The sequence below is a fragment of the Crassostrea angulata genome, chromosome 4 (assembly GCF_025612915.1).
Source record: "Crassostrea angulata isolate pt1a10 chromosome 4, ASM2561291v2, whole genome shotgun sequence".
Lineage (NCBI taxonomy): Eukaryota > Metazoa > Mollusca > Bivalvia > Ostreida > Ostreidae > Magallana > Magallana angulata.
The window spans coordinates 45,654,208-45,680,458 of record NC_069114.1 but is presented as its reverse complement, the minus strand read 5'-3'; the positions used below and the strand labels follow the sequence as shown (position 1 = coordinate 45,680,458).

At 33.1% G+C, this 26,251-nt stretch overlaps 1 protein-coding gene across 18 annotated transcripts in view; it reads left to right on the top strand.

The window, feature by feature from the left end:
• The window catches only part of LOC128179258 (phospholipid-transporting ATPase IF-like), a 35,428-nt gene extending 15,798 nt beyond the window's left edge, over positions 1 to 19,630 (top strand). For 4 of the 18 annotated variants that reach the window (XM_052846623.1, XM_052846635.1, XM_052846637.1 and 1 more), the window contains exons 16-30: positions 69 to 182; positions 441 to 563; positions 960 to 1,114; positions 1,547 to 1,706; positions 2,884 to 2,986; positions 3,417 to 3,562; positions 3,677 to 3,736; positions 4,152 to 4,279; positions 4,555 to 4,613; positions 5,829 to 5,908; positions 6,492 to 6,557; positions 6,978 to 7,084; positions 7,358 to 7,529; positions 11,364 to 11,411; positions 17,697 to 19,630. In XM_052846623.1, coding sequence (XP_052702583.1) covers positions 69 to 182; positions 441 to 563; positions 960 to 1,114; positions 1,547 to 1,706; positions 2,884 to 2,986; positions 3,417 to 3,562; positions 3,677 to 3,736; positions 4,152 to 4,279; positions 4,555 to 4,613; positions 5,829 to 5,908; positions 6,492 to 6,557; positions 6,978 to 7,084; positions 7,358 to 7,529; positions 11,364 to 11,411; positions 17,697 to 17,828 — 1,653 coding nt within the window. In that variant the 3' untranslated portion in view covers positions 17,829 to 19,630. Of the gene's footprint in view, positions 1 to 68; positions 183 to 440; positions 564 to 959; positions 1,115 to 1,546; positions 1,707 to 2,883; positions 2,987 to 3,416; positions 3,563 to 3,676; positions 3,737 to 4,151; positions 4,280 to 4,554; positions 4,614 to 5,828; positions 5,909 to 6,491; positions 6,558 to 6,977; positions 7,085 to 7,357; positions 7,534 to 8,415; positions 8,464 to 9,444; positions 9,480 to 11,363; positions 11,412 to 13,564; positions 13,655 to 17,033; positions 17,047 to 17,696 lie in introns of those variants that run through there. The other 14 variants (XM_052846625.1, XR_008243053.1, XR_008243051.1 and 11 more) reach the window with 14 other exon arrangements.
• Positions 19,631 to 26,251: the final 6,621 nt, after the last annotated feature.

Here is a 26,251-nt window from a genome sequence, read left to right as displayed (position 1 = left end):
GGCCACATTTGACCTGATTTGTTGGAGAATGGTTGTATCTTATTTACATTGGTTGAATATTTTTTTAGCTAGGACTTAGGACTCTGGCCCTGGGCAAGCGTGTGTTTACACAAAAAGAGTATGAAGCTGTTGATAAAATGCTGACTGAAGCCAGGAATGCTATGGACAGCCGGGAGGAAAAAGTATGAAATTAATCACAAATAATACATAGCTTTAATAAATCTGGCCATACTGACTAAATTATCTAAATTTTTTGCAGCTTCATAAACATGTTTGTAACTTCTGTTGGATCATTTCTTACTAATAATTTTTTTTTTCTTACAACTCGTGTGAGATGGTGACATCTTATTGTATTTGAAGTTAAATGAAGCCTTCCGATTATGATTTTATATTGTTGTTACATTCCATGTAAGCTAGTAAGGACTCCTTTGTATCTTCAGTTAAATGAAGCCTTTGAGGCCATAGAGAGATCTCTCCACATTCTGGGAGCCACAGCGGTGGAGGACCGCTTACAAGACGGCGTCCCAGAAACCATCAGTATGCTCCGCAAAGCCGGCATCAAGGTAGTGGAAATGATGTTTTCTAAAGGCTCAAAGTTCTGCTTTCATAAATGCTGAAGTGCTTTAAATGTGTAGAAATAGTCACTAGAAATAGATATATGTTTTATTGAATGGAATAATTTTGATGGTTTGTATTTTAGATTACAGTCAAACCTCCTTATCTCAAATTAAATGGGACTGGTTAAAAACTTTGAGATATGGAGTATTTGATATATCAAGGGTAAATTACTTAAAGTATAAGAAGTTGGGACTTACAAATCACTTTGACATATCCATTGTATTTGAGATATCAGTGTTTGAGATACCGAAATTCAACTGTATATAGTTCTGTTGAAGGTGTATCATTGTTCTAGAGACATTGTATACACATAAGTTTAAATAGTTTGGGTTGTGTTACAGGTGTGGGTCCTTACCGGGGATAAGGAGGAGACTGCTGTCAACATCAGCTACTCAGCCGGCCACATCCACGACGGAATGGAGGAACTCAGGCTCACCAAACTCACCTGTACTGATTACACCAGGTGTGGAGAGGAGATCAGCAAAAACATCCACAGGTAAATAATGCAGGGGGCAGAGGAAAATAGGAGACTCGTGTGGCCTTCTAGAAAACTAAATTTTATACAGTCTTAATATTAATCATAACTTTCAAAAATCCACATAAGCTGAGTAATGTAATTATCATAATGTCAGAAATGTGAAGTGTATGATTAAATGTAAAAAGTTCTCGTCTGAAACTTGCTTATTAAGAACTTGAATTTGAAGCAACCTTGGGTTAAAATAGAAGACTGTATCTATTCCCCAATGCTCAAATTTTATACTCTATCTCAAACTTACAGGAATGTAAATAAATCTTAGTTATAATGAACTGAAATTTCATATCACCAGATTCACTTCAGATTTTTTATTTTAAGAATTGATTGATGTACATGTTTAGAAACATACAAGAAGTTTTCAAGGAATACTATTTTTAATTGATGTTGTTACAGATGCATTTCACGCAGTCCCTCTAGTCAGCAATTTGTGTTGATCGTGGACGGCTTCAGTCTGGCCTTTGCCCTGGGAGAACACACAGAGATATTCAGGAAACTGTGCCAGATGTGTGAGGCAGTGCTGTGCTGTAGAATGTCCCCTCTACAGAAAGCAGAGGTTTGTACAAGCACCTGCTTACTGGTCATGTGACAGATTAACCATTTCTGTTTATGAATAAGAGCATCACTGTAATGTATTGAATTTCAAAAGTTCACCATTTATTTATTCAACAATGTTCCAATGGTAATTTTCACATTTTCCTACATCTTGCATGTCTAGTCATAGCTGCAATAATGTAGCCCTCTCCCGATTTTTTTTTCTTTTTTTTTGGGAGAGGGCTACAACTCCATAGGATCTCCGTAATAGTGCAAGTGCGGGAGTGATTCACTCCCGCAACGATTTCGTCTCAAATCGTACATAAATGACAATAACATTTGCATTTCTTACCTGAACTCAAACATCGTTAATGTCTATGGCATAAATTAATCCAAAAATATCAAGTAAAGTCCATATATCGGTTATTTTTCGTGTATGTCAACAACGAAAGTTAAATTTGTCCGCCATGTTTACTGACCTTGACCGGTTTTATTTTGGGACAGCCAATGAGAATTCAGGAGCGGATCTTGAACTGAATATAGGAATTCCCCTATTTAAACATAATTAACGCGGTAAATATATGAATTTTCCATTATATACCATTTCCTTAAATGATGTTTTAGTGATATAACCAGGTAAGAACGATTATTTACACTGAAATTCACGTTATCAAGCCCATCAAAACTCAAAGCGTACATCCCATAAAATCACGCGAGAACTGTCATGGCTGCTGAAAAAGACGACTGGTAAACATGCTTATGTGTTTTATCTGGTTTTGATTTATATACGGTTAATTTGTTCTGCCTGAATTAAAAAATCATTTTATCTAAAGGAATCACAAATCGAATGAAACAAAATTGAGAAATGCGGCACTATGCATCAAATATAAAATCAATCTTTTCAGACCGGAGTCAGCCGCATTAAAAAATTAATTTTGCACCATTACGGAGATCCTGTGGAATTGTAGCCCTCTCCAGTAAACATCAGATATAAAAAATCGGAGAGGGCTACATTATTGCAGCTAGTCTAGTCAGTGTTAACAGTCTTCTATTCTCATATGAAGTAGCAGGTAGTTGTTATATACCCATACTGATAGTTACCAAAGAAGCTGTTTTCCTTTGTTGAACTGAGGTCATGCCCTTGAGACTGTCTTAAGGACCAATCAGACTCTTTATAACTTATAGCTGTGACTTTGTAGGTGGTGAAACTGATGAAGGTCGCAGACCATACACCAGTGACAGCAGCCATTGGGGACGGTGCTAACGATGTCAGCATGATACAGGAGGCCCATGTTGGACTAGGTATGACATGAAGATACAAGTTAGATATCAGATAAATAATTATGTGCATAAGAACTCTGTATTTGAAAAATAAAATCACATATCAGCATAATTTATCTGCTATGAGATTTTTTGAAATTACAAATAGATGGTTAAGTATATCCAACAAATCATTTTATCACGACTATTAGGAGTGTTAAGATGTATGATCATGTACAGTAAAACACGGTTATAACAAAGCGCCAGGAATGGGCGATTTTGCTTCTTTATAAGCGTAATTTGTTATATCTGTCAAGTTTACAACATGTAATAAAGTCACGCGGGGAATGTAAATCACTTCGCTGTAAGCGTCAATTCATTATAAGCGTGTTGGCTATAACTGTGTTTGACTGTATCAACAAAACAAACTATGTAAGTGAGAGCAATGAACTTCTACCTAAACATTTTTCAGGCATTATGGGAAAAGAAGGAAGACAGGCAGTACGAAATAGTGATTATGCCTTCGCCAAGTTCCGGTTCTTACAGAGACTCCTATTGGTCCACGGCCATTACTTCTACTATCGACTGGCAACCCTTGTCCAGTATTTCTTTTACAAAGTAGGCTTACTGTGTAATCTAGTTGAAGCAGGAATATCGAGCAATATAATTTCTCTTAACTTTATTGATTTCTAAAGGTTTGGACTATTTACATAGATTGTCTCTTTGTTTCAGAATGTAGCCTTTATTACCATGCAGCTGTTTTTTGCATTTTACTCCGGTTTTTCACAACAGGTATGTTATTTCACTTAAAAGTGGATCACCACCTTTATATATTAGTTATACATGTAAATATTCAAAATTGAATTCCCTGTTGTGCTTTTCTCCAAGTTCTTACTATAATCGTTATAGAAACTCATGTACATACACAATATTGATATGATATGATATATACCGGTAATGATATGAATTTAATCATTCAGATATGCTTTAGATAACTGAGTTATTAACTCTTTAGTACCGATCTTGCATTTTATGTTTATGAGTATATAACCGATACATGTACATGTATTATGACCTTTCATTGTTTTAGTGACTTATTAGACAGTCCATACTGGTGAACTTTGATATGGTGTTTCCTAATTTAGATGTTTTAGAACTAACGATCATATTGACTTATCTTGCATTGATTACGTGGTTTATTTGACAGTCCCTACTGGTGAGCTTTCATCTTATGTTCTACAACATTACCATGACGTCACTGCCCATCTTCATCTACAGCTTGTTTGAGCAGCACATATCCCAACGAGATCTCATCGATAAACCTCATCTTTATAAGTAAGGCTAAAGATATATTTTATTCACTTTATTGTTATTTTGTTGATTTAACTTATAACTTATTTTTGAATTTTATATTTGTCATATACCCGTTATATCTTAAATTGAATTTATAACAAGACTTATTTGAATTCCCAATGTGAGAAAATTTGAATGATTAAATGTACATGTATGCATGCAAGGAAATATTTTAAATTTTTATTTGGGTTTAGATTTAAAAAATTCTGATTGAATAAATGTTCTTTTTTTCTATCCAGTGTTTTTTTTTATTTCAGAAATATCACTCGAAATAGTAAATTAGATAAAAAGAATTTCTTGAAGTGGAATGTATTAGGTTTGTATTAACATGTAATAACACATATCATGCAGTTTAGAAAAACATAAAATATTTTAATTCAAGCTAGCTAGCAGACAGCTGAAAAATCTTATGATTTTGTCTGATATTATCATATACCAAAAACCAAATAATATGGTAAGTCTTAAAATATACTGGAATTGAAGTGCTTTTTTTCTAAATGAATTAAGTTTGATATTTTCTGAAAATTCTTCAGAGGCGCAAGAGCAGGTAATTCTTGGATTATTGACAACTAAACTCGTCATTTTCCAAATGCCAGAAAGTTTTAATTGTCACTTCTTTTTTACATGGTCAGAGATGAGTGATCGTACACCCCTTCACTGTGTAATATTTCATAAAGCGGAAGCACCAGCCCGTAATAACTGAAGCGCGTGAATGCATGTGTTTTAATCAGTTTTTCCATGCACTCCGTCAATTGACATCATGCAGCGCATACCCAGTATATTGTATTACTGATACATGTAATTAGTTCCCCAGTTTAAGCCTGTTTATTCCATCATTTGATCCATTAATCTAAGAACTGGATGTACCCTACCACAATTTTATGGGTTTCATTTATTTTTCTTGATTTTTAAGTTTTTGAATTTAAAAGTGACAAAAAAAATTATGATAATTTTTATTTTGTTTTATCTTACTTCTAGCCATATTCGTTACAATAGCACATACTCCATTACTTTACCATCCTTTCAAGTATGAATGAAGGACAGTTAGTTTTGTTTTCTACAATTACGATGTATTATCTAGTGCTGTTGAATTTGTCAGTTATTGATTGGTCAAAAGTCTTTTGTTTAAGGATGCATCCTACTCCATAGAGGTAGCGATTATAGACTGAGGTGGTCACTCATTTTTATATGTATGATAATAATTTTCTTTCTTTTTTAATTTTTTACATCTATAATGTGTATTAACTTGATAAGTACATGTATCACACATTAAAGGACCATTTTATAAGAAATCATCTAGCTTATCAATATATTTTCGTAGCTTTCCATACAATAGTGTGTTTGCATGTCATGAAATTTAATTTTTAAAAATCAGAAAACAATGTGATGAAGATTTTCTGTGATTAGTTTCCCAGTAGACTCATTACTGATTTTTTTTCTTGATTTATAGCTGATACATGTGTTATATATTGATAACTTTCTACCCAATTCAGATTGCATATATTTATTTAATGATTTGTTCTCATTGTAGGATTATGGCATGTTTTTGTGTTTTTCTTTGGTGTTGTATTTTTGTTTGGAAACGATGTTTCTTTGTGGCCAGATGGAAAGGTAGGAAACATTTTATAGAATTCTGTGACAGTAATAAAACAAGTAAAATTTGTAACATGGTAACTGCAGAAAATACTTGCAACCTTTTCAAAACAAGTTACTGTATTGAATGAAATTCTTGCCACTCTTAAATGTCTATTTTATTGAATTTAGTTTTAGATATTGTATTATTCAGTTTCATGTTTAAAGCATTCACACCCTTTGCTATGTTTGCTATCATTTTCTGACTGCAACATGAGTCATTTCTATATATTTTTGCATTTAGAAGTTTACTCTTAGTATCATATTTAATCAATCCAATTCATTATTCTTCATGAATTACAGTTGAAAATGAAATCTTTAAAGCAAGATTCAATGTCACCAGAGAATATAGGGACAAAATAAATGCAGTTCATCTTTATGTTAACCAAGAAGAATATAAAAATCCGATGTGTTATGTGAAAGTTAGAGAAGGACTGAGAGAATATTTCAGGCAGTAAATGATCTTACAGCTGTGTAGTGATGGAAAATGTGATATGAATTTAAAGTTTTCTATTTTGAAAATGTACAGTTGATTACATATTGCAAGATTTGAATTTTTCAGATGATGGGCCTATGGAGTTTTGGGACAATAGCCTACACAGTCAATGTCATTGCAGTTAATCTCAAGGTGAATGTTATAACTATATTTTTACATATTGTGATTTATGTAGAGGTTTATCTTACATTTTTCAGCAAGAGTTATCCCTCTTATGAAAGCTACAATTTGTTGGGTTTTCATTCTCATTCTCCTTCAAAATAGAACCATTTTAACAAGACCTTGGACTTTCAGTAGGGCATAGCTATCTATTTCTTGCGTCAAAACAAGTTAAAAATGATGCTGTTTCAAGCAAAATATGCACCCATTGAGTAGTCTTAGCTCAGAAGCCATACAAATCTTGTTGATTTTAAAGAGACAAGGCTAAGTGGCCAGCAATGAAATAGACAGACCTATGTCACGTTGCTCTTTGTCACAACTACCCAAAGTCCAAGCTCTTGTTAAAATTGTTCTACATGTATTGAGACTAGTCAATCTTTTGTTCTTTGACAGCTGTGCCTGGAGACGTACTACTGGCCCCTCCCGATGTTCATGGCCTATGTGATCACGGGGGTCGGCAACGTGAGCATGACTCTGCTCTATTCCATGTTGATCTGGCCGTGAGTATTCACTCACTCACACTGCATTCCCTTGAAGTAGTTATAGCTGTAAACTTATCAAGGAATCTTTGATCTGTTGCATTGCTCCTAAGTAAACATCATTTGGTTAACCATATAATATCTGTTGTATACAGATGAATATTTTTTCTGATTTTGATTTTTTTTAAAAGTCAAATTAGATTTCTTGATAAAATGCTAGCTTACAGAGAATGGCTATTGAAAATTATTTTGAAAAACACCTTGTCCATGTGGTTCATGTTTCTTCCCTCACAGGTCGTTCATGCAGACTCTCCAGGACTTCTACAAGGTGTACACCACGAGTCTGTCTAGTGGTACCGTGTGGCTCTGTATTGTGGTGCTCGCAGTCATTGCCCTTATACCCGACCTTATCATCAGGGTGACCCGCGACACGGCCAATCAGGCTACAGAGTCCACCACAAGAAGGGTAGGTAAATATCACGTAGTCTTAACTTTAGTTGTTCCTGCTTTATCTTTAGAAGCTAGGCGATTATCTCATTGCAGGACTTGTTATATCATATGCGATCATTCAATATTACACAAGTGCGTAATGTGTTTTACATTAAGTAATCAATATATTCATTACCACAGTGTCTTTTACAACTGTGTAGTGTTTCATTATATCATTTGATTATTAATGTGCCTCTAAACATCCTTCAAATTCAATATTTATAAAAGTATTTTATCATATGTTGATTTGATTTTTCTGTCAAATCATACTGAAATATTGTCATATTTGGTTGTTTAATTTGGTAGCTCAGTGAACAAACCACTAGACTACTGAAATATATCAATTTTTTAAATATCGTAATTTTTTAGCTCTAACTTGTAATTTAATTCTTTTTTTTAAATATGTATATGCAAAGCATCGCACCTTAAAAGATTTAACCATTTGAACTTTTTTGAAATGATAGGATCCTTAATAAAAAAAACTTTCAGATCAACAACCCCTTACAGCATTAAATGTAATACATGTATAACTCTTAGATTGAAAACAACAATAAAGTATTTATGTCCATGCATGAAAATATTGTTGATATAAGTTAATATAAGTGCATAACTACACTGTAGGTACAGTCAAACCTTGTTATCTCGAACTAGATGGGACTGGTTAAAAACTCTGTCCTATCCATTGCATTTGAGATATCAGTGCTCAAGATACTGGAGTTCATTTGTAGAAAACAAAAATGTTAATTTAAATACATGCATTATAATGTCTGATTACATTGTTTTAACAACTTTTTTATGCCATTTTTGTGCATGAATAAAAATAGGTTTTTGTAAAGTATATTCATATCATTCTTTTATTACAGAAGATGTTTAATGTATGCTATTATAGTCTGGAATAAAAATAAGTTATTGTAAGTTGGTTTAAGTATATTTGACCTCAATCACTTTGCCTGTTTCGGTATGACCAGTATTAATGGATCTGACAAATAATAACTGCTCTGCATGACATTTTTCTACCAAAAAAAATTTGAGAACAAAACAACAAGCCCAATAACAAAAAAATCATTCTGTTAATATATAACCTGTTTTGTGTTAGTGTAGTATATTCCATGTGATTTCCATATGGAAGAACTTTACCTTATGCACTTCTTAAGGTCAATAATATCCCTTTTTACCTTACAGAGGAGAAGCTTGATTTCTAGACATAAAAATATGTTGGTAAAAAAATACTCTACCTGCATTTTAGTATGAAAGAAAAATGAAATTTAATTGAACTGTACTACCAATATGGTTGCAAAATTAATTTAAAAATTAATACCAGATAAAGATATTAAGTATAATGAGCATTTCCCTCACTAATAAGCTCATTAATGGGAAAGTTTTGAATCTCTAGTACTCGGATAGATAAAAATCCTCACACTGTGGAAAATCATCTCTCTGTAAAAGAAATGCTATTAAAATCAAAAGCAGATGGTGTTTCTGACAATTATATAGGATTTTCACTTCTATTAGGTACATAATGAAAATATTTTGTATTTGGCCTTGTGATTGTTTCTTGAATGTCTTGTGCTGTATCATAAATGTTCTACGGATGGGTGTTTAAAAACATCTTTTGTGTTACAAATAACTGGTTGTATCCATATATATATATAGCAAATGTCGGTTATTCTCTGCATGAACTTCTCAATAGTATAGCCATTTTAATTCTTCAAGAATTGCTTACAATGAACAGCATTTCCTTTGATATTTAATTTCTATTTAAGAGTATATATATTACAAACAAAGAATTTTAGTATGGTCATTTTAAAGAAAAATGTAATAGAGCTTTTCTATAAGATAAAAAGAAAAGTTGTGGCAGGGAAGTTAAAAACAAAGAAATCTCCTATCTCCAGGTAACCACAGAGTCTTCATAAAAGAAACTGCATTTGTAAGATCACTACCGTGGGATCATTTTTATTCATGGGGGTCAATTTTCCTGGTTCATAGGGACAATATTTGGTTGGTAAAGTAATCAGGATAATTTTAATTGATATGAAACAAATGATTGTGTATTGGATGTAAATTAATGGGCAAATAGGCAAGGATTACCCACGAAAGCCACGAACATTGACCCCGTACGAACAGTGATAATTCCACAGTATTTGTCATTCATAATAAAGCACAAAAGAACGTATTAAATCAATTCACATTGATGCTTTGATGTTTCCTCATGGCAACCGCAGTTGTGTAAGATCTGTGAAGATTTTGTACGTGCATGCTGTATTTTAACACTGCAGGCACAAAAATGCATTATATGCACCCAGTATGAGATTGTTATTTATGACTAAGACGCAATGAATTTTGCACTTTATCCTGCTTTATTTTGTAGACTGGTTTGCTGTCATTAATTACAAACGCACCTCGTATAATTAATTTGAATTTCATAGTGGCAGCGTTTGGAATTAAGGGCAGATTATTCAGTCAACCAGGCACTTTATTTTGTAGAGCCAGCCAAATGTCTTCTCCACTTAACTATTATGTAATAATTGTTCTATATTGTGATAATTTTCAATGCACTGAAATTACATGAGTGGAGAGAGGAAGAGGATATTAAACCGGTAAATTACTGGTTTTGGTCTATTTTCAATAAATGACTTTGAACCTGATTTCTCAGTATCACGATGTCCTCATTGAAAATTTAAAAAAAGGAACAACTAATGGTTAGATAAATCAAGACTGTTATAATTCAAGGTCAAAATTTATCTTCTTTTTTTTTATTGAATAATTGCATAATCATTCATTTTTTCAGTTGAATTAATCTAACTGAAATTATTAAATTATTTATCAAAAATGTCTCAAGCAGAGTACCAGTAATAAAAAGATTAGACAGACAGCTGCAGCATTACCTCATAAAACACTTTATTGCAATATAAGGTCACAGCTGTTTTGTCAATCAGGGAGACTCCAAGCATTGCCTTGTTGAGCATCTGCATCGGCGGGCCCTAAGAACAGATGCTCACCTGTATGATTACCTTGGGCAGACAACAATACAAAGTCAAATAGCAAACATATAAACACCATTGGATGTGTCAGATAGATGCTGATGTTGCAGGATGGGCAGGTGTCAATACAGTATCCCTTGGTTTTGATGCTAATTGAGCTTGGGGATTTGCTGAAGGCCTGGTCCATAGGGGTGCCTTATCTTTGTCTTAGATGCCCACATATCTTTTTAGCATATAATTGTATGATATGTTTTGGTGAAAAATACATGAAATTGTGTCTTTATTTATACATACATGCATGATTTATGATGTTAGGGTGGTGGAATATGTACTCGCTGTGTAATAATGGGCAGTATAGAATATTGTCACACTCAGTAACTTGTCCTGTATGTTTACAGTATAGAATATTGTCACACTCAGTAACTTGTCCTGTATGTTTACAGTATAGAATATTGTCACACTCAGTAACTTGTCCTGTAGGTTTACAGTATAGAATATTGTCACACTCAGTAACTTGTCCTGTATGTTTACAGTATAGAATATTGTCACACTCAGTAACTTGTCCTGTAGGTTTACAGTATAGAATATTGTCACACTCAGTAACTTGTCCTGTAGGTTTACAGTATAGAATATTGTCACACTCAGTAACTTGTCCTGTATGTTTACAGTATAGAATATTGTCACACTCAGTAACTTGTCCTGTAGGTTTACAGTATAGAATATTGTCACACTCAGTTACTTGTCCTGTATGTTTACAGTATAGAATATTGTCACACTCAGTAACTTGTCCTGTATGTTTACACTCAGTAACTTGTCCTGTATGTTTACAGAGGAAACTTCTGTGGTATTTGTTCCTTCCTTTCTCCTTTTGTAAGCGCGTAAGTTTGACCTTTATGCATTTGTTTCTTCAATTTGCTGAACGCTGATACCCATATTATACATGTACTATTAACACATGTCAATGCCATGCCAAGGCAATGTGCTTGAGAACATTATTTGCACTTAACATATTATATTGGCCAATTCATAATATTATGAAAATGAGCATCTAATTTTGCTTTCACCAATTATTTGAAACATGTGCTCTTAATTATTTTCAAAAAAGAAGAATGAAAGTTCAAGGCTAAAACTTGACAGAGATCAACAAATTATAGTGAGTTCATATAGCTGCAGGAACATTAGCAAGGTTCCTGTGTGGTAAAAACAGCTCTGAGACTCTTTGCCTGCTCTTGTATAATGATCATGTATGCTATCATATTGCGAGAGGTTATTTTTATTGTCAGCGTTGAGCTATACCCACTATAATTTTGGGACCCCTGGAACTATTTTTGAGTGAATTACACACACATTCAATGCTCTCTGTTGCTATCAAGTTATCACTTCTTGTATGTTATTCAAGTGAAAAGGCAGAACTGCTTATATTTTGTACAGAGAAATATGAGCTAAAATTGGATGATATGTCTTATTACATTTTGTATACTTTCCAAACTCCTATGTTCACTCTATTTTGCCCAACTGTCAAGTATGTGTTACTTTTCTATGTTGAAACAATATGCTTGGGTATTTTAATAATTTCATTTTAAAAATATGCGGATGAATTATTTACCCTACTAAAGGTTTGATGTTTTTACCATTCATGTTGGGTATTTTACATGGTTTTAAGCTTACCATGTAAGTAATGTAAATTAACACTTTATCAATTTGGTGCACATCCAATTTTTATTTATTTCTTATTTGCTAGAACGTATACATGTATATAACTCTCAGACTTTATAATTATCAAAATACAATGGGTGCTTTGATACATGGAAATAGATATGGCTTAAATAATCATTAAAATAGATGCTTTTTATGTGATAACAATCATATTCACAAGTTCCTGTCATATGAAACTGTTAGTTTAATATAGTGAAGTTTTACTGATCTCTAGTTTAACTTTTTTGTTCTTGCTTTTTTGATAGCAGAGAAAGGGGCTTTCATTAAAGAATATTGGCTAGTATTGATGTTAAGTGCATAAGCTTCTCCATTTGATGGTTCCTTTGGGCATGCATGGTTTTAAACAAATCTGCATATAATCAGGAAAAAGATCATAAAAACTTGCAAATGTGTGCACAAGGAATGCAAAGAGCAATTACATGTACATAGAGAGATATGTGTTAATAACATCTTGTAACATAACAATGACAGAATATAAAATCATGAAAGTCGGTGAAAACCACCAAACCTCAAATGAATAAAAAGGCATCAAACCTAGCTTTTCAAATTTTTAAGAACAGCAGACAGGACTTTTTCTTTGTATATTGCTCTACACACTGTAACTTGATCCTTATCTTACAGACTGATAGAATGTTTTGGAATTTTCTTTCCCAGTCAACATACCATTCTGTTTGAATGATATGAGACTCTTGTGTTTTCATTTGATAATGAAAATACACAATACTCAGTAAGTGTAAGGAAGTTTAATTAAAGGCCTGAAATGATTGCATAATTTGATTGGTAAATTTGATTGGTACCATCAAGTAGTATATTGCTTATAGCTTCCTTCTATTGCAATTAATTAACCTAATTAATATCATCATAAAGTGAATGGAGCTGTAATATACTTCAAGAAATTAGTATTGAATCTAAAAGCAATCCCTGTGCAACAATTAAGACTAAGTGATGATCAACTATATCACATTCAGTCTGGTATACCGGTAACTCATCCAGTGGCTGATGCAAGCTAAGTAGTATGCTGCTTGACCAGTTAATTTGTCTTTGCCAATTGTTGCTTTAAATTGCTAGTTAAATCATCATTTTCAACTAGTATACCTATTTGATTTTTTCAAAATGTTTGCCATATACATTATTTATAACATATACATTTTTGTTTATGAAAAATGTTAACTCTTAATTCTTTTTAACAGCTAGTAAACATGCATGACAGTCAACTAGCGATTTAGTTGTGAGTCTATGGGTATACTAAGAATGCACCGTATCCAACTGTTTTGACTGGACCTAACCCTCTATGTCTTGTGTGATTAAATTGTAGAAGCTGCCAGCCAATAAGCTAAGCGTTTCTTTCACTAGGCGGTCAGGGACTCTTACTCTGTCTCAGGTGGAGTTAGCGGAGGACTTTTAGGTATACTTCCGTGTTGTCGTAGATTTGGACTAACTCTGCAGGATAGACCACCGCACCATTGTTAATGTTTCCAGTATTGTGTGCTTTGTTAATGTAGCTTTAGATGTTTGTTCACAAACTAATTTTGTTTCACTTTGATTATTATTATTCACCGAGTTCGTTTTTCTAGAAACATGACTGAGGTCTTGATATTTTAGTTGGCCCCAACTGATTTGCAAATTATTTTTCTTATGAAGACTATGATTTCAAAATAATTTATTTGTTAATTAAACATTAATTAAACATTTACCTATTCTTTAAAGTTTATGAAACAATTAATATTGTTCAATTTTGAATTTTGAATTTTCATTTGATTGTCATGATCAGGAACTCTTTTCTATCAAAAAGAAATTTAGAAAGTTTGAAATTTAATTCTTAGATTATTCTACAGCTTCAACTAAATTATGCTCTAATTTATATAGTATCACAATTTAAAAAATAAATAAATCAATCATTGCTATAATAACAGAACTTTTAAGAACCATATTATTTCAACAATAACTTTCATTTTAGGTTAATTAACACATACTATCATAATCTCCATGGACGTCAACATTGAATCGTCTTGAAGTATTTCTTCATCTCTCTATACACCTGATCTTAGTGCAGAAGAAGGTGTGATAGTATGAAAAACTTTGTTCTGTAAATGCAAAAAAATGAATGATTGTGCATTCAATGCATATGGATTACATGTACTTTGCTCACTGAATTTAAAAAAAAAAAAAATTTTTTTGGAGTTTTTTTTTCAAAAAATAATTTCAAAGTAGCTAAAGATCAAATGTGTGATAAACATGACGTAGCAGAGATTTGTTTGATTCATGATATAGTTTTTAGCTCACCTGAGCCAAAAGCTCAAGTGAGGTTTTCTGATCACAATTTGTCCGTTGTCTGTCGTCGTTGTCGTTGTCGTCGTCATTGTTGTAAACTTTTCACATTTTCATCTTCTTCTCAAGAACCACTGGGCAGATTTCAACCAAATTTGGCACAAAGCACCACTAGGTGAAGGGGATTCAAGTTTGTTCAAATGAAGGGCCACGCCCTTTTTAAAGGGGAGATAATTGAGAATTATTGAAAATTTGTTGGTATTTTTCAAAAATCTTCTTCTCAAAAACTATTAGGCCGGTAAAGCTTAAACTTGTGTGGAGGCATCATCAGGTAGTGTAGATTCAAGTTTGTTCAAATCATGGTCCCCGGGGGTAGGGAGGGGCCACAAGAGGGGGATCAAGTTTTTTATAGGAATATATAGAGAAAATCTTTAAAAATCTTCTTCTCAAAAACTATCAGGCCAGAAAGACTCAAAATAAAATGGAAGCATCCTCAGGAAGTGTTGATTCAAGTTTGTTCAAATCATGGTCCCCGGGGGTAGGGTGGGGCCACAATTGGGGGATCAAGTTTTACATAGGAATATATAGAGAAAATCTTTAAAAATATTCTTCTCAAAAACTGTCAGGCCAGAAAAGCTAACATTTGAGTGGAAGCATCCTCATGTAGTGTAGATTCAAGTTTTTTCAAATCATGGCCCCTGGGGGTAGGATGGGGCCACAATTGGGGGATCAAGTTTTACATAGGAAGATATAGAGAAAATCTTTAAAAATTTTCTTCTCAAAAACTATTAGGCCAGAAAAGCTCAAATTTGCGTGGAAGCATCCTCAGGAAGTGTAGATTCAAGTTTGTTCAAATCATGGTCCCCGGGGGTAGGGTGGGGCCACATTTGGGGGATCAAGTTTTACATAGGAATATATAGAGAAAATCTTTAAAAATTTTCTTCTCAAAAACTATTAGGCCAGAAAAACTCAAATTAAAATGAAAGCATCCTCAGGAAGTGTTGATTCAAGTTTGTTCAAATCATGGTCCCCGGGGGTAGGGTGAGGCCACAATTGGGGGATCAAGTTTTACAATCTTTAAAAATATTCTGGGAAAGTTTTCGGTCCAAAACTCAGTACTTAGTGTGAAAGCACAGGTTATGAGATTAAAGGTAGATTTAAGTTTGATGAAACCATGATTCCCTAGAGATTAGTGGGGCCACGAAATGGGGGGGGGGGGGGGGGGGGGGTTATAGGAATAGAGAAAAATCTTCTTACAGGTACAACAACAAAAGGGGCTTGGTATTTACCAAAAAATAAGAGGTGGATAAAAATTGGCAGATTTTCAAATTTTTTTTAGCAAGATCTACTGTACTCAGTTGTCAAGATGTTTTGATACTGTAATGCTAATTTGATCAGAATTAAGGCAATTATTGCTCAGGTGAGCGATGTGGCCCCTGGGCCTCTTGTTTATCGGTATTGTACACATCCTTTCTCTTTTGATATAAAGTAGTACATTTTTGCTGTTTCTAGCAGCCACTTGTGGTACATTGTAAAATATAGATCTTACTTGTTTTTAATTTTAGCCATTAGTTTTATTGGCAATTATGATTGTATCTAGAATAAAGGACAAGAAAAATATCCATATAAAGGCTCATTGACCCATGAGAAGACAACCTCTTTCGGATAAATAATTCAGACTATATTACTCCTGCCTGTGTATATACATTTTTCTAGTTGCCAAATTTTGCTTCACTTGATACAACATAAATCTAACTTTTTTGAAAATGTGATTAAGATTATGACATCTTTTGGAAAAGAATTATCGCTAAAATTATATCTAGCAAACCTCTGAAACAGGGAGGATATTGGTTCATAGCTGTATAACATGTGACCTTCAGTGGCTAAGTTTAAGTTTTTCAGTTGGTTGATTGTTGCCATCTTTCCCAATAAAATAGCATTCCAGAAAAAACTCCTGTGTATACACCATCTGCACAAGTCTGACAAACAGCAGATGCCTTTTAAGGATATCGCTGGCAGAGATGTGGTGCAGTGTGTGAGCTTATTAGGTGGCCAAATGAACCTGTTTGTTAGGGAAAAAAAGTGTTGGTTGGCAGACGTATCAGCTGAAGATGATCAAGCTTTTGCAATCACCATGAATCATAAGATTGGAAATTGTTATGACAATATGGAGAGAACTGATTACTTTGCTCAGTTTTCAAAATATTCTGACAAAGTCTCCGTTAGTTAGACTGTGTCTGATTAGTTCTTGATATTGCCACAGAGGCATCACATAACATTGATTTTTGGAATTTTTAAAACATGAATAGGTTCCATATTAAATAACTTATCCTATTGCTTTGGAATCTTTTTTCTAATTTTCATTAACTTGAAAACTTCCTGCATAACATGTCAGATAAACTGAGATATTGGTAGAATCACTTTGCAATTAATGAAATAAATCTTATGATATTACAAATGATGAGTGATAGTTTCCTGAACTTAGCATTTTTTGTTGTTGTACTTTTGGCTTGCAGAGGGATTTGGTTGGTGAGTTGAAATGTTGTTTGTGTGTGTGTGTCTGACTGAATTTTTTCAAATGTAGTAGAATAAAACGTCCCAAATTACCATTATTGGTGTTGATCATTACACTATATTAATATACCAGATAATTTCATATGAGCCAAGGCTAATGAAAATAAATTACATGAATACTACTATGTCTGAAGAGATGGGTCATAGTCCTACTGTAAATTGTAGAATTATCTGATGTTGTCTGCATAAGATAGCTATAACATTATATGCATTTAGGGCTCTGTTCTAGATGGTATATATTGAACATCTGCATTTGTCTATGATAAAATAATCAATAATACGAGTAGACTACTAATTCTAAAACTGTTTGCACACATTGCATCCCACTTTTGTCCTGGTATTGGGGATATATTTATAAACATAACTGATACAAGTAAATTCTTGACAAAATATGATAATCAGTCGCATGTCATCTTGGACTTTGTAATCCTAGAGGCAATTAAACTCACAAATTTATCACTTTAATCCAACTGATAAACATTCAACTGATAAACATTCAGAGCTTCTTTTTGTTTTGGATCACAATTACGTGTAAATGGCTCTTTCTGGCTGTTAATCAGCGTATTACATTGATCTGCGTGTCATTTAGCATTGATCTTCTGTAGGTCCACTCTGAGTCCACAGTCCCATTGCAGCCCCTCTCTGCCTACAGCACACAGAAGTTCATCCAAGGTCATGTTGCCGAGGACAGGTCACCGGTCATCAAGCTTCGCTCCGTATCCAACACGCGGCTGTAACTCCTGATTTTTAACCCTGTAAAACATTTAAACGAATAATGTGGTGCTGATCTGTGAAAGTTTTGTTCACTCTCATATCTTATTTAAGTATATGTACATGTATTGTGCGCTTATTTACATGCAGTGGGAAAATTCAATATATTTTTCATCTATATTTTACTATTCAAAGTGCCATTCTTTTTTACCAAATACATTTAGTACTATTTTTTTTGCAGGATATATAACCCCTTTCTATTTTTATATATAAACACACACACATGCCTTTTTTTTATAACATATTTAAAGAATATTAAACTTATCAAAAACAAACTGTAATGTTACAATGCATTTTTTTAAAATCATAAATGATTATGAAAAGTGTTTTTAAAATGGTGATAAATCTTTCAGACCATTTGTTTATTATTGATATGCTCTGAGCAGTCTGCCACAAAAGGCTTTATTGGAAACCATTAACCCATGCAGTATGTGTCAAATGAGACTCTGGCGTAAAGGCTGCTGTTATATTGACCACTATAATGTTGGATGACTCAAAATGCCAGTGTCTTTTTTCATTGGAATATTATTTACTATATACTTAAAGGCACTTTAGATCTAGACTTTGTGTTAGGACTTTTTATATGTTGAAGATTAGTGTTCAGCCTTATAGGGTTGTTTTTTTCAGTCAATTTTGTTTTGGTATTGTTCTACCGTACTATTGTTCTTTATCTACAATATTACACACATGTTACAGATGTGACATACTCAGCACATGTATTACACATGCGACAGCAAGAAAACAAGTGTTCAAAACTTTTTGAGATAATTGTTGATATAATTTTGTTTTGAATTTATTTTGCAAACAAGATGTGCTTTAAGTTTTACTATAGTGTGTGTTTTTGTTACAATGAAACCCAATGTTTACACGCTGTTTTTGCATTGAGAATCAAAGAATTCATATCGTTCCTAATCGTGGTCTGTGATATTCTGTACATATATGATTATCATGCATGTTTCTATGTTGGAGAGTGTAAATGCGTTACTGAAATTGCATGTATACACTTACAAAAAATTTGATATGTCTATGCAGTAAGTACAATTACATGTATGTAAATATTTTATGTAGAGAATTTGTTTTGAAATGCAAGATACTTTCAATCAAATATATTTTTTTTTGGTTCAATAAGTTGATTTGGAACAATCAAACTAGAAGTTTTCTATTGTGCATTTTGTGCATGCAGGTCCCAGTGTTGTTCACTTACGATTTACTTAATTAGACGTTGATTGATATGACATGTCTTTGTCACTGTTCTCGTTGTTGTGAGAAATGAGAGCAAGGAGAATTAGAATAGCTCATTATCTGACAAACTAGAGGGTCTTTGTTCAGTGAGAGAATGAATTGTGACTACTAGGCAGAATGATAGTTTGATGGAGATGCTTTATCAAGATTAATTTTATTTCCAATTGACAAAAGATTTGATTTTGCAACTGATGCTTCTTTTATTTCAAATAGTGTTTTGATTTGTAGTCATGGTAACAGTGATAAAAATTATTTAACAGTTAATTATACACATATATTCAGTGAATTTCAGTTTTCTCTTCCACTATGGTATTTATGATAGTTACACAAGAAATGATGTTTAAACTCTAGATAGTGGAATTTATAGCCGTATTATAATTTCTAAATAAATATTCTGCCATACTTATTGTATTCAAATTGATCAATGAAAATAATGAATTCCAAGTTAGTCTTGATATTGAATGATTTTTGTTAGACCTATTTTCATGTATGCTGAGTTAAGATTGAATGTGTTTTTTCACATGGATACCTGTTGTTGTTTTTTTAAATTTGATTATATTTGATATATGACCTAGTAGTAAATTTTGAATTTACCCTTTCTTACCATTTTATTTTTGTTATCTAAATTTAATGCAACATGTACAGCACCCACAAGTAAATATGTGTATATGTTTTATACTATGTTCCTCGATTTAAGTAATAAAACTATATGTATGCTAGGGTATGCTAAAGAAGAATGCTTTTTGGATTTTGAAAACAAATAACGTAAAAAAATTGTGCAAGCACATATTGAGTTTATCTAAAACACAACATTAGGCTTCTTGTGGTCCACTATGATTGAAAGTGACTGTCCTGAATGATTGTACTATGCTTTAGCTATTTGATATTTTGAATATTGAAAAAACAACAACAACAACAGAGAACTAAAACTATCAGGAAATTCAAACTTTTTATTTCAAGATTTTTAGATTAACATGTACATGTAATTTTAAGAAGAATTCTTTCAAAAAAAAAGAGTGCACAATTAATAGACTTCTGGAATTTGCAAAAACTAAATCAATCAAGAAATCCTGATTGCGTGGACCCTGAGGTCCACGCAGAAAATATATAAGCGAGGTTAAACCGGATGCTATGGGGAAAATTCAGTCTGCGCATGAGCTAGCCTGGTTCCTGTGCGTAATGGGTAGCTCAGGGAACCAGGCTAGCACACGTTTATCGGGATCGGGATTCCGTGCCATATGCACACATAAGTTCAAAGGCGCTGTAATTGTAAAGTTGTCGGAACACAGTACAGAAACAAAGTATACGTTTAAAGAAATGATTGGCATGTAATATGAACTATCAGTATTATGAAATAAGTTAATGTTAAGCCGAAACTACAACATGCATCAACTATACTCTGTCCCGGGTTTTTGCTTCCACCACTTTTTGCTTGATATTTCAATAATAGTAAATACCTTTGTGCTCAAACTACGTTCATCCACTAATATGAAAAATGTCCAGATTATCTGTTTTGAAACGCCCCCTCTACCGCTTCAGGTTTCAATACACATCCCAAAATTGAAAGTCTACGGAGATTTTGCATTGCATCGGCCATTAATAAGCCCGGATGATAACGTTAAAAAATTGCGCGATGTATTCCGAGTGTATTCCGAATGGAGAAAAGATGTAAACATTTCCCATTATAAATCTCCGTAAGAAAACTGTGTTCGTTCCTGTGAAATTTTATGAGTGAAAAGGGGTAATTGTTCAATGAAAATATCTTGGATATATTCTTTTTCATCGATTTCAATTGTATTTCTTACAAAGGTATGTGTATTTTTATTAAAAATCATCAAAAATTGATGGAAGTAATAACTTGGGACAGACTATAGCATAATTTGCAATGTTTTGTTGTTTTCCGAATACACATGTAACTTAACTTTACTTTTATAGTAGGCGAGGCTAGAGAACTTCCCGATAAAATTTTTTTAAGCATTTAAGTATGATAGAATAATTATGTCACTGTATAAAAGTTAAAATCTCAAGAAAAATGCATCAAAATATGACCTCTAACCCATGTGCTAGATTAGAACAATACCTGTAAAATTCAAGATTCACGGATAGACAATTTTTAATTTACACAAAGCTGTCACTGCAAAGTTTACAAAGTAGTGCGAATCGTAATGTGTGTGCAAATAGTAGAATTCACCGAATGCCTGATACTATACATGCAAACTTCATTCATAGATAGATCATAATTATTTTAGAAGTATAAATCCTTTAAATTCTGAGATAAAAAGTCAGGCTATACATGTATATACATACATGTATACGTAATACAACGTACAAATTCAGTGGTTAAAAGCAAAGGGCTAGAGTCGGGGGAATCTCTGATAATCTTAAGGTGTCACTACAGTATTAAATGTACCAAAATTGCACAACTTTATGTACATACTGATTAAAAATTCAAAACGAACTTCTGGAAAAAATCCTCTTGACATCTTTTTAAACAACGCTTCATTTACAATTTTCTAGCAAAATACACACGTGCATCCAGCAAGGCGTGAGACTTTGTTACCTCGAAGTTTCACATCCCCCCCCCCCTTTCCGGAAAAAAGACGCATCAAAAATTCAAATGACCTCGCATTATTACAAAAATGGGATAGTTAGACCTCTTACACATTGTTTTCATCTCATAAAAAAATCCAGCTCCTGTCGCGTGCGGAAACGCCCCGAATTCAAAGGAAAATTCGGGAATTATTTTGGCTTAGCTATGTTTTGAAATACTGTTATGACACCTTAAGGCTTTCACGTTTTCGTTGGAAACACATGCAAATGGTCCACGTATTGTAGTCCTTTTTTAAAGGACAGCAACTTGTTCCTTTACATTATTTGGTATCTGACTGAAATATACCTCCCTGTTCTAACAGTGCCAATCCATTCATCTTGTTTATCTGTGAAACGAATGTTATTGTGCCTTTATGTTATGATGTATATAATTATTTTCCAAGAAGATATGATATATTTTTCAATCAGTGTAAATAAACTTAAAGAAAAAACGCATTTGCAGTTTACTTGTATTTATATTGGGATGAATCTGTTGAGAAGGATAAAATGAAAGTAACGTTATGACTTTCACAACTCTTTTAAAAAGTATCTTATGTTAGTAATGTTTGATGAAGCCCTTTAACCACATTTTTGGGAGTTGATTTTAATCAACTCTCCTATGCAGTTACTCTGACAAACCGAAAGTGAAACTGTTTGGACCAAAGCACAAATCATCGCCACTGACAAGACTTAGTTCTTGAAAATAGCTTATAAATACGATTAAATGTATGCTAAAGCATTGTTTTTCAAGGAAACGTATTTATAAATTCTTTGAAAATCGTCAGATTTTAAATGGTACGAACAATTTAGATATTATTTGTAGTCGTATGTATTCTTACGTCAGAGTTAAATATAGTCTCGTTCAACTCGACGCTCGGTTGTCTCCGTAAATCTCCGACAAGCAGAGAGTCTCTCTTGCTTTTCGGAGATTAACGGCGAGAGCCGAGCGTTTGGTTGAACGAGACTAGAGTTCAATATTGCTTGGATCCATAAATTTTCCAGAAATATTTTTATCACTGATACATAGTTTGATTAAATGAATTCTATCTTTAAATATTACTTAACATGATTCATATTGGGTTTTATCAACATTCTTGTGTCGAAAAAGTCCAAATATTCATATTATAAAAATGTGCATAATTCAAATACAGATTAGAAACTATCCGTACTTGTATTGCAAAATAACATATCATTGATTCTAAAATAAATAAACATCCATAAAATCAACTCCCGTCAGTTCTTCGGTACTTTGATTTATTTATGTACATAAATATTTATCAAGGCAAATAAATACACCTATTTCATTGAAAATAGCTTGAAAAGATGTAGAAAGTTAAATAAAAGAAAATAAATCAAAAAGACAAATGCAATTGTATACAGTGACTTTGCTGCAAGCTAAGTAACATATGCATGCAGATGTTGTCTTTCCAATCTGATTAAAGTTAAGCTGATTTGATGCCACATATTATTTTAATCGGATTGATTTTCCTAGCTTGCTTTCATTGCAAAAAATAAAAAATACACTGTAACATATACATAGACCAATATCTACCAAACTTGGCACAAAGCCCTCTTAGGTGAAGATTTTCCTTTGATCGAATACAATAATAAAGTCTTATGTTTAGACAGAAATGCACAATTAGTAACAATGTACTAGTTTACATTGTGGCCCTGTATAAAATATATTTACTTTAACTTTAATCAGATTGGAAAGGCAGCATCTGTGTGCATATGTCACTTAGCTTGCAGCAAATTAAATTCACTGTATAAATATGTTTAGACAGAATAGCACATTCAGTAACAAAGTACTAGTTTACATTGTGGTCCTGTATAAAACATATGTACAAAAAGAAGTAAAATACACATAGATAGTATACACACACATCAATATATATATATATACACTGATTTGATTATCTATGAAAAAAATTACTCTTCTAAATAGTATTGTTGTGGATACTTTGTTTTAAAAGAAGCATGCATTGTTCAACATTTTAACTCCACATACCCGGCTCTAAAAGATAGATTTCAATAAGGAAAAAAAACAGAGAACATAATTTGCGTTTCTAAAAATCTTTAGACAACAATTGTAGCAAAAATATATTTGTTAAGCTTCAATATTTACATTCTGTAGTTAAGATTCAGTCATGTTCAAACTGTCACCAGATTAAATAATGGTGTCCACGGAAGGGAATAAAGTTCAGCGTACAATTATGAGGCTATTCTTTATAAGCCCGCTTAAAACTACTTTACTACAAAGTGTGTAAGTTCCAAGTGTGTTAAGAGACTGGCCAATTATTGGATCATATGACTACTTCTATTTCATGCGAAAATTCTACATTGTTTATATTGCATAGTACACCCTCCAAATAGAATATGGGTTAGGAATTCGGGATTTTATGTAAGTGAAATAAGTTGAGGATCCATGCAGATAAATTGAAAAAAAAAATTGAAACTTTCTCGGTTAGTAATGTCGCCCATATCCTCATTTTATAACGGTTCATCAACAACTTTGTATCTTAGTAAATATAGTTACGAAATTATTTAATCAATTGCAATTTTCTTTTCAACTTTAATTTTTTATTCTTTTTTTGCATACCCCCTGTATGTACAAGAAATCCATATCTTGAGTTCTAAACTAGGTAACTTTTTGTGAAAAAAATATCCAAAAGATGTTGAGGGCCCTTTAAAAAACAATTTTTAATTGAATAAATTTCAACCCTGGGTTGTTAAACGATAAGAGTTGTTATAGAGTGCCCTATTTGACCGTTTCCAAACCATACAGAATGAGCAGGCGATCATTGAGGAGGGGGAAATTTCCACTGTTGGAGTGTAGGCCGTGTCTGATTCATCTGTCGTCTCTGTAACTGTAGTCATTGATTTTTGGGGCTATGCAGATCTCGATCTCACAGCTACACGAGGACAGTTCGATCCCAAGGGATCACTGGTTTTACCCCTACTGAACAGAGATACTTGTCATTTGTTCGTGCTCCATGCTATTTGCTTCTGACGAAACCACATTACCATTATCTTTTCTTTTATTTTTGACATTCAGTGAGTTTTTTTTTTATTTTCATTGTCCTTTGTAACAACTGTAAATTTGAGAGTTATAGCCAATAATTTGATGGAATACGATAGCACTAATAGAAATATTCTACAGAGGAAACATCAATGCATGGTGGGTGGATGCCTCTAACATATTTATTATAATAACAAGTTGCTGTCCTTTAAAAAAGGACTACAATACGTGGACCATTTGCATGTGTTTCCAACGAAACGTGAAAGCCTTAAGATTATCAGAGATTCCACCGACTCTAGCCCTCTGCTTTTAACCACTAAATTTGTACGTTGGATTACGTATACGTATAGCCCTGACTTTATATCTCGGAATTTAAAGGGTTCATACTTCTAAAATAATTATGATCTATCTATTAATGAAGTCTGCATGTATATAGTATCAGGCATTCGGCGAATTCTACTATTTGTGCACCCATTACGATTCGCACTACTTTGTTAACTATGCAGTGACAGCTTTGTTAAGATTAATTTCATATTTTGATGCATTTTTCTTGAGATTTAAACTTTTATACAGTGACATAATTATTCAATCACACTTAAATGCTTAAAAAATTTTAATCGGGAAGTACTCTAGCCTCGCCTACTATAAAAGTAAAGTTAAGTTACATGTGTATACGGAAAACAACAAAACATTGCATTTATATGCCATTTGATGCATGTTGTAGTTTCGGCATAACATTAACTTATTTTATAATACTGACAGATCATATCACATGCCGGTTATTTCTTTAAAAGGAATACTTTGTTTCTGTACTGACTACTGTTTACCGAAAACTTTACAATAACAATTACAGCGCCTTTGAACTTTATGTGTGCATATGGCATGGAATCCCGATCCCGATTCAGATAAACTTGTACTAGCCTGGTTCCCTGAGCTACCCAATACGCACAGGGACCAGGCTAGTTCATGCGCAGGCTGAATTTTCCCCATAGCATCCGACCTCGCTTATATATTTTCTGCGTGGACCTCAGGGTCCACGCAATTATGTTGCGACGAAGTTATCATCTACCAATTGCCGAATTTTAATTTTTGCAGAATAAAGATAAAGCAAGAAAAACAATAATATATGAATAGATAGTAGTCTAGATACTAGCAACAGAGATGTCAATCATTAGTTACGGATGGGCCTGGATATTATTTTCGTCCCATGGTAGTTAGACCCTTCTATATTTTCAAACGGTGTCCCCGGTGTTGAATTCGCCCAGAAATAGTTTATGATCGATAAATTTTCTGATTAACACAGCCATTTAAAAATTGTTTTAACATTCGCTTGAATTCGTCCACCAACAACGAGAACAAAAGGGGTCGAAAATAAAACGGAGGCGAATATTTTTCCGTATACAGTAATTTTTCTCCCTAACTTATTATGTACTACTAAGCACTGGTAATGAACCTTGTTGAAAGATCGAAGAATCATGCAATTTCTTAATTGTACAGAATTTTAGCACATTCTGAAATTTTTGTAATGCTATCTTTGCT